The sequence below is a fragment of the Cervus canadensis genome, chromosome 5, assembly GCF_019320065.1.
Source record: "Cervus canadensis isolate Bull #8, Minnesota chromosome 5, ASM1932006v1, whole genome shotgun sequence".
Classification (NCBI taxonomy): Eukaryota; Metazoa; Chordata; class Mammalia; order Artiodactyla; family Cervidae; genus Cervus; species Cervus canadensis.
The window spans coordinates 124,140-138,766 of record NC_057390.1 but is presented as its reverse complement, the minus strand read 5'-3'; the positions used below and the strand labels follow the sequence as shown (position 1 = coordinate 138,766).

General features: G+C 36.7%; 1 protein-coding gene across 3 annotated transcripts in view; it reads left to right on the top strand.

Annotated features, from left to right (window-relative positions):
* Positions 1–14,627, top strand: part of ZC3H6 (zinc finger CCCH-type containing 6) — a 79,951-nt gene that overhangs the window by 26,709 nt on the left and 38,615 nt on the right. Inside the window, exons 2-4 of one of the 3 annotated variants that reach the window (XM_043467698.1) lie at positions 1,124–1,304; positions 9,208–9,330; positions 14,330–14,582. In XM_043467698.1, the coding sequence (XP_043323633.1) occupies positions 1,124–1,304; positions 9,208–9,330; positions 14,330–14,582 (557 nt within the window). The remainder of the gene's footprint in view (positions 1–1,123; positions 1,305–9,207; positions 9,331–14,329; positions 14,583–14,627) is intronic. The other 2 variants (XM_043467700.1, XM_043467699.1) reach the window with 2 other exon arrangements.

Sequence of the window (14,627 nt, the reverse complement as noted above, 5' to 3'; positions counted from 1 at the left end):
GATTTGCTGAGCATACTTCTCAGATATAATGGTTTTGCCCTGATTCAGAAAGCTGTAGTAGACCACCAAACAGTGACCATCACATTTTTTTTTTTGGTGCAAGTTTGGCTTTGGGAAATGCTTTGGAGTTTCTTCTCGGTCCAGCCATGAAACTGGTTGGTTGCCGATTGTAATATAAAATACACTTAAATGGTTTGTTGTTGCATACAATAAGAGAAGATGATACTTCAAAACGATAATTTTCTTTTAATTTGAGTCACCCACTTATCAAGCTTTTTCACTTTTCCAACTTACTTCAAATGCCAAATGACCATACAGTGGTCTATGTTGAGTTCTTCGGCAACTTCTTGATTAGTTTTAAGAGAATCAGCTTCAACGGTTGCTCACAGTTGGTCATAGTCAACTTCCAATGGCCATGCTCTTCATCTTTGAGGGTCTCGTCTTTGCAAAACTTCTTGAACCATCACTTCATGTACGTTCATTAGCAGTTCATGGTCCAAATGCATTGTTGATGTTGCGACTTTTCTCTGCTGCTTTATGACCCATTTTGAACTAAAAGAAGAAAATCACTCAAATTTGCTTTTTGTCTAACATCATTTCCATAGTCTGAAATAAATATAAAATAAGCAGCAATAAGTCATTAGCAAAGAAACATAAAGTGAGAAATGCACATTAAAATTATGTATAACAGCCACATTTACTTAAGAATGTATTCCAATATCAAATGGCAAATTTCAACAATGCAAAACCGCAATTGCTTTTGCACCAACCTAATAATTATTGCAGTGTTACTTTTGGACAGTATTGCATTATGCAATCATTCATTTGTTTGGTGAGAGTCAATGCTTTTAATCTAAAAGTTTGGCAAACTATAGCTGCTGAAATTGCTGCTTACATTCTTGAAGGGTGTTTTTAAAAAAGGAGGATTTGCAACAGAAGCTATATGTCGCCTGCAGATTTGAAATATTTACTATCTAACCCTTTATAGAAAATTGGCCAATCCCTGATCTTACTGAGTATAACTTAAAATCTTGACTCACTTTTCCTTTCATTTGGAAATGTTTCTATAATATTCCCTTTCGAGTTAACATTTGAAAATTGACATTTTCATTGCCTTTTACAGAGAAGATGGTGAATTAGAAGATGGTGAAATAGATGATGCAGGATTTGAAGAAACACAGGAACAGGAAGCAAAAGAGGACGAAAAGCAGAAAAATGAGAAAGCCTACCGAAAATCAAGGAAAAAACACAAGAAAGAAAAAGAGAAGAAAAAGTCCAAAAGGAGAAAACGTGAGAAGCATAAGGTTAGTTAGAATCTATTTTTTGTTTCTTTGGTAAATTTTTATGAAATGTAAAACACTACACTGAAAATTAGAAAGTATAAATCATTGCCTATTTTCTTATAAAATATATGAATTAGATCTTTTGATTTATGTGCTTAATAGATTCTCTGAATGTAAAGATAATATGAAATATCTTAAAGATTTAAAAATAAGGTAGTTTTAATACAAATTAGAATAAACCTTTTAAATTGATAGAAGATTGTGTGCAAGAATACTGAAAGCTTGAGGAAAGAAAATTTCATTCTCCACAGATGTAGGTTGTCAGCACCGGCCTTGTTTACTCATTTGTTTATTCATTCATAAGTATTACTACACGCTTGCTGTGGAAATCTTCGTGCTGTATGCTGGGGGTTACAGTAATGAGTGAAACAGTCTCTGCTGTTACAGAGCTTACACTGAAACGAGGAGGAGAGAGGTGTGAAACAACTGAAGGCCAAATGCTACCCAGAGAAGAGCTGAGTGCTGGACACAGCATGGTGTGGGTCGGGGCTGAGCAGGGAGACCTTATACTGACAGAGAACTGAAGTTGGCAGTAGTGGTGGGGTGATTTTTCTAAACTCCCTGAATTTCCCCCATAAAAACAGAGCAGTTAGGATGGCAAAACCAAGAAGGCATTGGCAACATCTACTGGAAAATGAAGTAACAAGTTACCTCCACAGACCTCAGAAATACAAAAGGATAAGGCCAAACCACAGACCAAGACTAGAGTAGGATCAGCAGCTGTGTGAAATGAAGCAGAGAAAAGGTAAAGAACCTTCCAGAAAACAGATTACCAACAGGTATTCATCTCAGAGAGTCCCCAGTGAATGTGGAGAGCCTGTTGGCCAAACTGAGAAACATCAATGGAAACTGAGAGGGGACTGTATTAGTTTCCAGTTCACGTGTGAGTATAAGGTGACCAGGTAAAATTGGATGGTGCTGGAATGGTCTGGGTCTGATGAGCTCATAATGCTGATCAACTAAATTTCTTCTAGAACGGAGTCCCACCCTGAAGAGATAGCTGCTGGGAGTAGAATCTAGCTTGAGAGGACGAGAATAATAGGGCTAAGGAAAGAAAAATGGGTTAGAGAGCAGGGGTGGCTTATCTCAGAACATACGCAGCCATATTTTTTCATGCTTCATGCTAACAACATGAGAGTGAAGCTGGGACAGTTTTCCTGGTCCGTTCTTCCTTTGATACCTGAGCAACAAGATTGGACCATGATCACATTCCATATAAGTTACTATTATTAAAAAAAAAAAAAAGGAAAATGGAGAGAATAACATTCTTCCAGAAAAGAAAGAGTGCCCCCAAAGCATGAAAAACTTAACCTAATATTTTAAAATGATTTTTAAAAATTACGAAAATAATGCAAACTATGATCAGATAGCATCAGTAGAATTTGCAGGGGGATCCTTTGATCATTTAGGCAAAAAGACCAAGTCACTTACTAAGAAAGGAAAACCAGATTTATAAAAAATTTTTGATGTCACTATTTTGTGCCAGAAGATCATGGGGCAACATATTTGAATAAAATATGAGCCAAGCATTTTATATCCAGGTACATACCAAATTTCAAATATAATGTCCTCAGAAAAACTGTATATAATAGAAATCAGGAAATAGTGTCATAAACCTTCGCATAAAATCTGCTAGAGAACAAGTTCAGATATCCAGAATGACTGAGCGATAAAGCAAGAGTGATCTATATACACTACCTATTTGTCTGTAAAACTAAGAATAAATAATGAACATAAGCAGGGCAGAATATTATGTATCAAAACATTACGGCTATAGAAGGTGTCAGGAAAAGCAGAAGAATATATGGTAAGCAAGATAACTTTATTGGTAGCCTTATAGTTATTAACTGAGAGTTTTAAAATATACTTCAAATTATTATCCTGAGAATGAAAGAGAGGAAAGAGAAGAAGAGGTTACTGCCTCATTTCCACACTAGTTCTTCTAGTAAACAAATAATATGCAAAGAAAGGATAGGGACTCAGGTTATTGGAAAAGGGCAGTCTGAAAGAAGTAATTGAAACAAAAATATAATCTTCCAAATACCACAAGATACACTCCCCAACAATGCAAAATCTAACTCTTAGCTATGTAAAAGAGAAAGATTTTTAAAAATGGGTAAAGAACAGGTAAAACAGTTTCACATCTAATGCTGAGTGAAGAAATCCAGACACAAAAGCAAACAGACTATGATCCCATCCATACAAAGTATAAGAACAGGCAAAACTTGTCTATGCAGTTAGAAATCAGGATAGCAGTCAGCTTCAGCAAAGACTTATGACAAGGAGTATTTATCTGGTGCTGGTGATAATTGGTTTCTAAATCCGGGTGCTGACTATCTGAGTGTTCAATGCACTCAAGATATGTGTGTTTTTCTGCATGTATATTACACTTCCATAAAACGTTTTTAAAAATCAAAGATGTCTACCATTTTTGTTGCTCAGCCCTTTAGCCATATTTTTCTAGATGTACATGAATATGCTGCATAACAGGAACTAAATGGTAGATTTTGCATAACTGTGCAGGAAATACTCTTAGTTTTAAGGGCCACTACTAAGATTTCCTACATTGTGACCTTAAAGGTTAGTATAATGTATATTTTCAGTAAATATTTGGAAAGGAACAGGGCTATTACATACATTGTCATGCTCCCCTTTGGCATATGTATTAGGTCTGGAACATATAAATAGGTCTGGACCACCTCTTCAATAAAGAACTGATGTGTGTAAGCCTTAAAAAAAAAAAAAAAAAAGTGGGTAAAGAAATACCAGGCAAATGCAAAGAAAGAGAAGGCAGAAGTCACAGTGTCGATATATGAAAAAGTCAAGGAACTTCCCCGGCGGTCCAGTGGTTAAGACTCCATGCTTCCAATACAGGGAGCATGGGTTTGATCCCTGGTCTGAAAACCAAGATCCTGCCTGCTGTAGGGGTGTGGCAAAAGAAGAGTCAAATTTAGGTCAAAAAGCCATTGAACAGAGTGCCGTGTTGAGGTGGGTAGGGGAGGGATTCAAGAGGGAGGAGACACATGTATACTTAATGGTTGATTCACGTTGTATGGCAGAAGCCACACAATATTGTAAAGCACTTATTCTCCAACTAGAAACAAATTTTTTTAAAAAGGCATTGAAAGAAACAAAGAAGGGCATTGTATAATGTTAAGGATTATGATTCACAATGAAGCTATGTTGTTAATATTTTATATTCCCTTAAACATCAATTTTCATAAAGTAGGAACTATAGGAACTGTGAGAAGAAATAGGAATAGTAATAACAGGAGATGCACTAGTAACCTCTCTTATCCCAAAGATATCAATCAAATGGATGAAGAGATGATAAGGATATTAGAGAAATATTATAAATATATATTAAGCTCTGAATCCTGAGAATATATCTTCCTCTCAAGTATACTTGGAATACTCATAAAAACAGACCATGGGAAAAAAAAAAACCAGGCCATGTCATAGGCAACAAACTCCAGTTAATTCAGTAGAGTAGAAATAATATAAAGAGCAATCTCAAACCACAATGCAATAAAGTAAGACATTAATAACAAAGTCAGAAACCAGAAATGCCTTTGAACACAGATTAAAACTGCAGAATTTCAGGAATATAATGATAAAACTTTGACATAGGAAGGATAGCTAAAAAATTATCTGAAGAAAAATTATTATGGTATTAAAATCTAGAAAACCGCAAAGAGAGAAACAAAAAGGAAGAACTTAAAGTTAGAAGCAGAATTTAACAAATTAAAATGTAAAGTCAGTTTTACAAAAAAAGATCAGCAAGATATATAAATTATTGGCCAAACTAGTCAAGAAAAAGGAGATGCAAAAACAAAGTTAGATATTTTGAGGCTAAGAACTTTTAAAACCATCATGCCCTGGTTCCTTTTTAACAGTTCTTCCTTTAAGTTATCCATCTTCCCTCATAGAGAGGTACTTTCAACATTTTGCTTGAAAATCTTAACTAGTTCATTAGCTTATTTTCTACTTTCCATTTTACTGAATGTAACGATGTTGCTAGATTTCTGCCACTGTAGAAGGAAGATCTCCCTTTTGCCACTCCTTTATTTACTTCTGACGGTGCAGGGTCTGCGGCTGCGTGGGCCTTCTGTAGTTCTGGCAAGTGGTGGCCGGGGCTGCAGGACACAGGCTTCTCATCGCAGTGGCTTCTCTCGTGGAGCACAGGCTCCGGAGTGCGCGGTCTCAGCAGTCGTGGCCCCCAGGCTCCAGAGCACAGGCTCAGTACTTGTAGCACTCCGGCTTAGTTGCCCTATAGCATGTGGAGTCTTCCCAGACCAGGGGTCAAACCCCTGTGCCACCAGGGAAACCCCTCCACTTTTAATAAGATATCTCTCTCTTTCCTTTAAGTTACCCCAAAGTTCAAAATTTTACTAATGATCATTAAGGGTGATCTAGGCTTTCACTCTCACATCCATACATGACCACTGGAAAAACAATAGCCTTGACCAGACGGACCTTTGTTGGCAAAGTAATGTCTCTACTTTTTAATATGCTGTGTAGGTTGGTCATAACTTTCCTTCCAAGGAGTAAGCGTCTTTTAATTTCATGGCTGCAATCACCATCTGCAGTGATTTTGGAGCCCAAAAAAATAAAGTCTGACACTGTTCCCATTGTTTCCGCATCTATTTCCCATGAAGTGATGGGACCAGATGCCATGATCTTAGTTTTCTGAATGTTGAGCTTTAAGCCAACTTTTTCAGTCTCCTCTTTCACTTTCATCAAGAGGCTTTTTAGTTCCTCTTCACTTTTGGCCATAAAGGTGGTGTCATCTGCATATCTGAGGTTATTGATATTTCTCCCAGCAATCTTGATTCCAGCTTGTGCTTCTTCTAGCCCAGCGTTTCTCATGATGTACTCTGCATATAGGTTAAATAAGCAGGGTGACAATATACAGCCTTGACGTACTTCTTTTCCGATTTGGAACCAGTCTGTTGGTCCATGTCCAGTTGGAGAAGACTCTTGAGAGTCCCTTGGACTGCAAGGAGAGCCAACCAGTCCATACTAAAGGAGATCAGTCCTGGATGTTCATTGGAAGGACTGATGCTGAAGCTGAAACTCCAATACTTTGGCCACCTCATGAGAAGAGTTGACTCATTGGAAAAGACCCTGATGCTGGGAGGGATTGGGGGCAGGAGGAGAAGGGAACGACAGAGGATGAGATGGCTGGATGGCATCACCGACTCGATGGACAGGAGTTTGAGTAAACTCCGGGAGTTGGTGATGGACAGGGAGGCCTGGCGTGCTGCGTTTCATGGGGTCGCAAAGAGTCGGACACGACTGAGTGACTGAACTGAACTGAACTGAGGCTTTGACTAGTGCTTCCTTAATGTCATTCCAGTATCTATTCCTTGCCTGATTCCAAAACCAGTCCTGCCTTTTAGATGTTTGTACTGGCAGCACCACATTTCCAGAATCTGTATTAGCTAACTATTGCTGCACAGACTGCTCCAAACTTAGAAGCTTAAAACAATGAAAGTTTGCCTCTCTGTTTCCGTGGGTCAGAAACGTGGGTATGTCTTAACTTGGTGATTCTGGCTCAGCACTTCTTGTGAGGTTGCAGTCATTTCCTCTTCCAAGTCCAGTCGTGAGGCTCTTGGCAGCCTCAGCTCCTCCCCGTGTGAACCTCTTTACCTGTCACAGCAGCGTCCTCATGGTTTGGCTCACTTCCTCCAGAGCAAGTGAGCCAACAGTGAGAGCAAGTGAGAGCACCCGCGACGACAGCTACAGTCTTCCTAACCTAAGCACTTTGGACAAGTTCTGTTGACTAGAAACAAGCTCCTAAGTTTAGGCCTCCCTCACGGGGAGAAGAATTAATCTTTATCTCTTGAGGACAGGAGTAATTTTGGACTTTACCTTTCAAACTACCATCCAAGAATAGATAGGAAAACCCCCAAAGGAGGAATATGTGGCATGACCCTAACATATTAAAGCACATTAACACCTCTGTCATTAAAGCAGTGTGATACTGGTACATGGAAAAATAGACAGTGAAAGAGAAAACTGTTTTCCTCATTTGTGGTAGATTTTGAAGAACAGGTAGGAATTAGTTGTTTGACCGAAGAGACACAAAGAATACTAAAGCAAAAAGGTGTGAAAAGGCTGCCGTGTTCAGGGAAGTCACTGAGGTCTCTCAATTCTTTGTGTCACTGAATATTTGAAGGGTTCACTAAGTGGCCGTCCTGTTAATTAGTTCTGACTATCTGTCTTTTGCCCTCTTTACTCACCACGATGTGGTGTCATGTTGTTAAAGAGTTCCACAGAAAACGTAATCATTTAGACTTGAACTTTAGTACTTAGTAACCACGTGGATTGAAAGAAATAATCCACCAGTGTATTATAAGTAAAATAACAGAATTAAAGGAGCACTTTCAAACACTAAACAGATACTAAACAATACCCCAAAAAAAGAAACACAGAAATTCTGAAATACAAAGTACACTATCCTTTTCACTTAAAAATGTAATAATTTTAATTACTCTCTTCTATTTCTAGCTATTTTTAATGTAGTCCAGTTGCTAATTTCAGGTTAATAATTATTCCTGCTTATTATTATATATGAGCCACATGGTATGTTTTCTTTTTTCTTTTTATAGTAGCCTGCCTAATGGCTTCTTAAATCTGTATTCTAGACTCGTTTTGGGGGGATAGCCTGAAGAATCTTCTTCTTTCAGCAGAATCTTCTCTTTTCTGATGGCTCTTCCTAAAGCAAGGCCCTTGTTTGAACTTCTTCTTAGGCGAGTCGTCTTAGTGTTCTTCAAATGAAAAGTGTTCTTTTGAGCCAGAGCTGACTTCTGCTAGTAACACAGCAAATTTGACTTTTAAATCAATAATATTTATTTCAAATCTTACCCAAAAAGATTAGATAGTTAAGCTTGAAGTGTTTCATAGCATAATTATAAAAAGATCTTCATATCACCTATCAAATCAACAGACACAGAACAGCACCACAAAACTAAACCCAAGAACATTTGAGAACAATGTAGAGGAAAACAGTTAGTCATCTTAAGTGAGCATTTAAGAACGCTATAGAGGAAAACAGATCCTTCTGTCAAAGTATCAAGAGCTCAATTTAGTTTGGCACATTTTTACTGAGTTTGTTCTAGACCTTGATGCTGGAAATTCAAGGACGGTAAAATACAGAGCCAGTGTCTTTGTTGATAAGAACTTTAAAAAATATTTTTGAAGAGGATGCTCAACCTGGGAAGGTAATTATTTTGACTAGATGGAGGAGATTTGGTGATCTGAATGAATGAAATTGCATTCATACTTGAAAAAACTTATTCATGATATTTGTCAATCTATCAATTACTTGTGGTTTGCATTTCATCTTTGTTCAATTTTGTGGATTGGATTTATTTTATATTTATAATTTGGAATGTTTTGGTATCTTTTAGATTTAGGGTACTTATACAATAGATTAAGAACTCTAAAGCCATTTTAGGTAAAAAAATAATAATTCATACTCAATTCATGTTCTAGGACCTTTTTGGGAATGAGGAACCAATTTTATTTCCTTTAAGATTAACTTAAATTTAAGATCCCTTTAGAGCATATAGAGGTACAGTATTTTCTGTTTGAAGTCCTTGGGCCAAAGGGATGATGGAGAAAATACTGCCATAAAATCTCTGAGAGAAGAGGAGTATGTACTTTTCTTCAGAAAATTTTAGAGAAGTTGGGGTGGAGGTGGTCTTTGGAGCAAGAATTTTTCAGTTAATACTTCAGAACCTACTAGGATAATATCATCTATTGGTTTGGCCCCTCTGGTTGAAACAAGCTTATTCAGTTACTAGTTAAATTTTCTTCCTTTTGTAAATGTAACAGTTTTGGTTTTTCCTTCTTTTAGCATAATTCTCCATCCAGTGATGATAGTTCAGACTATAGCCTTGATTCAGAGGTCGAACATACAGAAACTGCCCACAGAAAAAGATCTGGTTTCTACAGAGATTATGACATTCCATTTTCTCAGGTATTTCTTTATTTTTATTGTCATAAAATATGCATAGCATAAAATTGTACAGTTTTAACTATTTTTCTTTCTCTAAAAATTGAAGTAGAATTGACCTACAACACTATGTTAGTTCCAGGTACACAATGTATTATAATAATAGCATTCATTATTTCTGTACATTACAAAATTATACCATGACAAGTCTGGTTACCAGACTTTCACTTATTTCACTTAACATGATGCCCTCTAGGTCCATCCATGTTGTTGCACATGGCAAGGTTTCATTCTTTTTTATGGTCGAGTAATATTCTGTTGTATATGTGCTACATATCTTTATCCATTCATCCATTAATGAACACTTAGGTCGTTTCCATATCTTGGCCACTGTAAATAATGCAGCAGTGAACATAGGGGTGCATTTATCTTTTCAAATTAATGTTTTTATTTTCTCTGGTAAAATATCCAGAAGTGGAATGCTGGATCATATGATAGTTTTTTGTTTTTTTCATATGATAGTTCTATTTTTTAATATTTTGAGAAACCTTCGTACTGTTTTCTGTAGTGGCTGCACCAATTTACATTCCCACCAACAGTGTACAAGTGTTCCCTTTCCTCCACATTTTCACCAATACCTGTTATTTCTTATCTTATTGATGATGGCCAGTCTGCCAGGTGTGAGGTGATATATCCTTGTGGTTTTGATTTGCATTTCCCTGATGATTAGTGATAGTGCTATTGAGCATCTTTTCATGTGTCTGTTGACCACTCGTATATCTTCTTTGGAAAAACTCACTATTTTCATCATTTTAAAATAGACAGTTACTCAGTGACATTAAGTGTATTTACCGTGTTTTGCAACGATCACATCTATCTGTTTCCAGAACATTTTTGTCATCCTAAAAAGAAGCAGTGTCTGCCAAACAGTAAAGTCTCATTGCTGCCTCCCCCACTCCTGGTAACCACTACTCTTTCTGTCTCTGTGAATTTGTCTTTCTGGGTACTTCATACACTGTCCTTTTGTGTCTGACTTTTTTTACTTAGTGTAATTTTTTTCAAGTCCATCTATGTTGCAATAGTATGTATCAGAATTTCCTTCCTTTTCGAAGCTGGATAATATTCCATTATAGATATATACCACATTGTGTTAATTTATTCTTCTATTGATGGTTACTTGGGTTGCTTCCACCTTTTGCCTATTGTTAATAATGCTGCTATGAATGTGGGTGTATAGGCATCTCTTTGAGACTCTGCTGTCAAGTCTTTGGGGGTGTAGACCTAGGAGTGAAATTGCTTGATGATATGTTATTTCTGCATTCAACTTCCTGAGGAACTACCAATTGTTTCCCACAAAGGCTGCACCGTGTTACATTTCCACCAACAAATACTTGAGACTTTTCTAATTGCTCCACATCCTTGTCAAACTTGTTATTTTCTGTTTTTTGTTTGTTTGTTTTGTTTTGGATAAGAGCCCTCTTGTGCGTGTGTGTGCAGTTGCTAAGTTGTGTCTGATCCTTTGCAACCCCATGAACTATAGCCCACCAGGCTTCTCTGTCCATGGGATTTTTCTGGCAGGAATACTGGAGCAGATTGCCATTTCCTCCTCCAAGGGACCTTCTCAACCCACAGACTGAATCCGCATCTCCTGCATTGCAGGTGGATTCTTTACCACTGAGCCGCCTGGAAAGCCCAAGAGCCTTCTTAATAGCTGTGAAATGATATTTTTTGAATTACTGCCTTTTAAAGAGAAAAGTTAAGCTTTCAATTTCATTCTTTGCTTTCTGATATTTAAAAAAATATTCTATAAAAATATTCTATAAAATCTGCTACAATTTCAAATCTTTGAACATAATGAATACATCATGTATTTGTTTGCTAGGGCTGCCATAACAACATACCACAGACTGGTGGCTTAAACAGCAGAAATTTACTTTTCTCACAGTCCAGAGACTAGATCTGAGTCCAGGATTGAGGTGCTGGCAGGGTTGGTTTTCTCTGAGGGCCGCAAAGGAAGGATCTGTTTGGCTTTCCTCCTTGGCTTGTAGGCTTGCAGGCTTGTAGACCTCCTTGCTGCTTTGTCCTCGTGTGGTCATCCCTCTGTGCACGTGGGCCCTTGGTTCCTCTGTGTGTTCATGTTTCCTCTTAGAGAGCAATCAAGTTGGGTCAGGACTCAGCCTAACATCTTCATGGCAAGTTAATCACCACTTTAAAGTCCCTTTCCCTCCCCAAAAAAAAGAAAAAGAAAAATAAAGTCCCTTTCTCCAAACACTGTCACATGTTGAGGTATTGAGGGTTAGGGCTTCAATATATGAATTTTGTGCCATCTGCCTTTTCAAGTGCAAATGTTATTTGGTGTGTTTTAAACAGAAAAAAAATTAAAACATGATATACTTTATATCTTCCTTAAGTATATTGCATTGTATGAGCAAGACTTCAGTATAAATATTACTTTATACTGGAAAGATCCTGGCGCTCTCAGGGGTACTGAGGAGTATTCAGGTCAGTGTGCATATACCTTAAAAACCCCAGACTTTCTGAGTTTTTGCAGCTGGGGATTACGAAGGTTTCCACTTTTTCCAGAATCTGGACTTCTCCTTTTGTTCCCAAAGGTTAAAAGGATAGTCAAAAGTATTGTTGAACCTGTCAGATGATTTTTGATGATGGGCTAGCGCTTTCAGAGCAAAGACAGCTCCAAGTACTGCTCAATTCTGGGGATTTTCATCTATTCCATGAATAATGGTCCAGAAATCCTTCACTAATTTGTTAGCTCTCTGATGTCTCCAGTGGTTTGAAAAAAAATACTTTGTCTACCGTTTCTGCATTTTTTTTAGGAGAAGGGCTGATCTGAATTAAATTACCTAATCTGGCATTAGAAAAGAAAGTTCAGGATCATTTCCTTCACATAAGCTTTAGGGTTGACTCACTGAGATTAGAAAGTATATCCTAAAAATCTCATTTAATGAGATAACAAGTAGGTACTATATGAAACTTTTACTCTAAAAGGCAATAATAGAATGTAGTATTAGCATCTAACTATGAAATTGAAGGACTTAATATGTTTTCCTTTTTCCTCATCCTTGTTCAGGGTCTCCTGTACTCTTATTTCATGTTTATAATGATAGCCTGTATTACAGAAACCAAATCTGCCCCCACAGACATTCTAGCAGGTATATTGCCTAATAATCAATAAGCAAAGTGATTGGAGAAACTATATCTTTTGGTAGAATTTATAGTCTTTTTCGTTTCTTTTATCTTTAGGAGGGCTTTTAAAAATACTTGCTAGATCCTTGCTGGTGAGTACATTTTGTCCATTCCAGATGAGGAGCTTGTGAAGCGCGAGGAGCTTCTCTTCTAGAGACCCGGGGCTGCTCTGTAACCCCTCAGTGCGTTTAGCGCTTCCAGGAGAGCTTGGGTGGTGCCCGGCTGTAAACACCAAGCACTGCAGCAGGCCCATTAGAGTCTGTCTCTGCAGAAGCAGCCCTGAGACGGGAGATTTGCATCATTAGAGGGATAGTAGGACTATTTGCAGTCGGGAAATCAAGGGAGGGATGAATTGAAAGTTTAGGGGTAATTCTGCTTGAAAAAGTAGGAATTATGGAGATTATTTTTGTAAAGGCTGTGAAAAATCAAGAGAACTGGATTAATATTAACGCTTAAAAGCTTTTGTGGAAAGCATCTAATTTCTAGAGAAAAATTCATAGTTGCCTGTTAACAGTAATCTTTAGTCATTAAGCATTGAAATATATCATTGAAGAATTAATATAATCACATTTTTAATAAAAGGAAATGTAAGTATCATTCAATGAATTAATCTTCAGCTTAAGCAAAGCAATTATTTTTTGTTTTAGTAGTGGCTTTTTAAAAAATGTAAGAAACACTGCCTTTTGGCCATAATCCTAAATCCCCTTCTTAATTTCTGAAGTGCTAGACTGAGAACAGTTGATAAACTTTAAAAATGTTGCTTTAAGAATGTTGGAAATCTAATACAATGTCTTCAAAATTCAAAATCAATGTTAATTGATTTTCTTGATTGCTTCAGTTATATACTTTTTCTCTATTTTATAATTACTAGAAAGGACTTAATATTTCTCTGTATTTTGTTAAAAACACAGTCTCACGTTGGTATTCTGCCAGGGTAGTACTTTATATCATTTAAAATATACTACACTGAAAATGAGTCATGGTCTGACTTTTTCTAGATCCTCAAGTTGTAATTATGTGCAATTTTTTTCTTGCTTTCTTATAAAAAGATTGATAAGATATGATAGAAGTAATGAAAATATTTCAGTGATTAGAGGAGTACTTGAATACTATCACTAAATAAACTTCTAGGACTACAATGTATTTTTTATTTTTACATGCTTTAATAAAAAGCAATAAAATTCATAATGGATAAGTGCAATAAATAGTTTCTAATGAGCAATTTATTCATTAGATGTTTTTCATTATTAGGGACATCTCTATTTTTTTCCTATTAAATCTCATATACAAACATTTTCTTTTTACAAATTTGACCTTACATATTTTTTATTAAATATAATGTGCTTAAACATGTCATTTGGGAATTTTTCAATCCTAAGGAGACGTATATTTTCTACTCTTTGTCCAAGCTATTTTACTATTTTTTTCTATTTTTAAAAAGACCTCTTGGGTTTTTTGGAGAAGGAATTTGTGTATGTTGATACGGATTTTAAAGTACTCTTGTGGATACAAATATTGAGGTATGGAGCATGAGAAATGTAAGACATGGACTTCCTGGAAAACAAGGTGAACAAGACGGACTCACCAGCAAGGTTTTATAAACATTACAATGTTTAATAACATCAGAGTACCATTTAGCTTTTTGAACTTAGTTTTAAATAGTTCCATAGATAAATTCTAACCACAGACAAAACAACGCTTTCCCTCTTCTTTCTCCCAGCTTTCTCGGGGCGGGGGTGGGGGAAGATGTCCTGTGCTACTATCAACTCCTCTGTGTGTAACTGAAGAATCCTGACAGTGGTCATTCATTTTCACTTAGCATGGACATGTATCAGGAAGCTACATGGCATCAAAGAAGAGTCAACATAACAGAAAATTTAGAAGTAAAGAGTATGATGAGTACAGTACCTACAGTGATGACAACTTTGGTAGCTACAGTCAGGAAACAGAGGAAGATTTTGCCAGTCAGCTGAAACAATACAGGCAAGCTAAAGAAACCTCGAATACTTCTTTAGGATCATCTTTTTCTAAAGAACCAGGGAAAAAACAAAGATTGAAAGGAATTCAGCAAGGTAAGTTTGAAATTGTCTGGTTTTGACTATGAAAACTTTATTAAA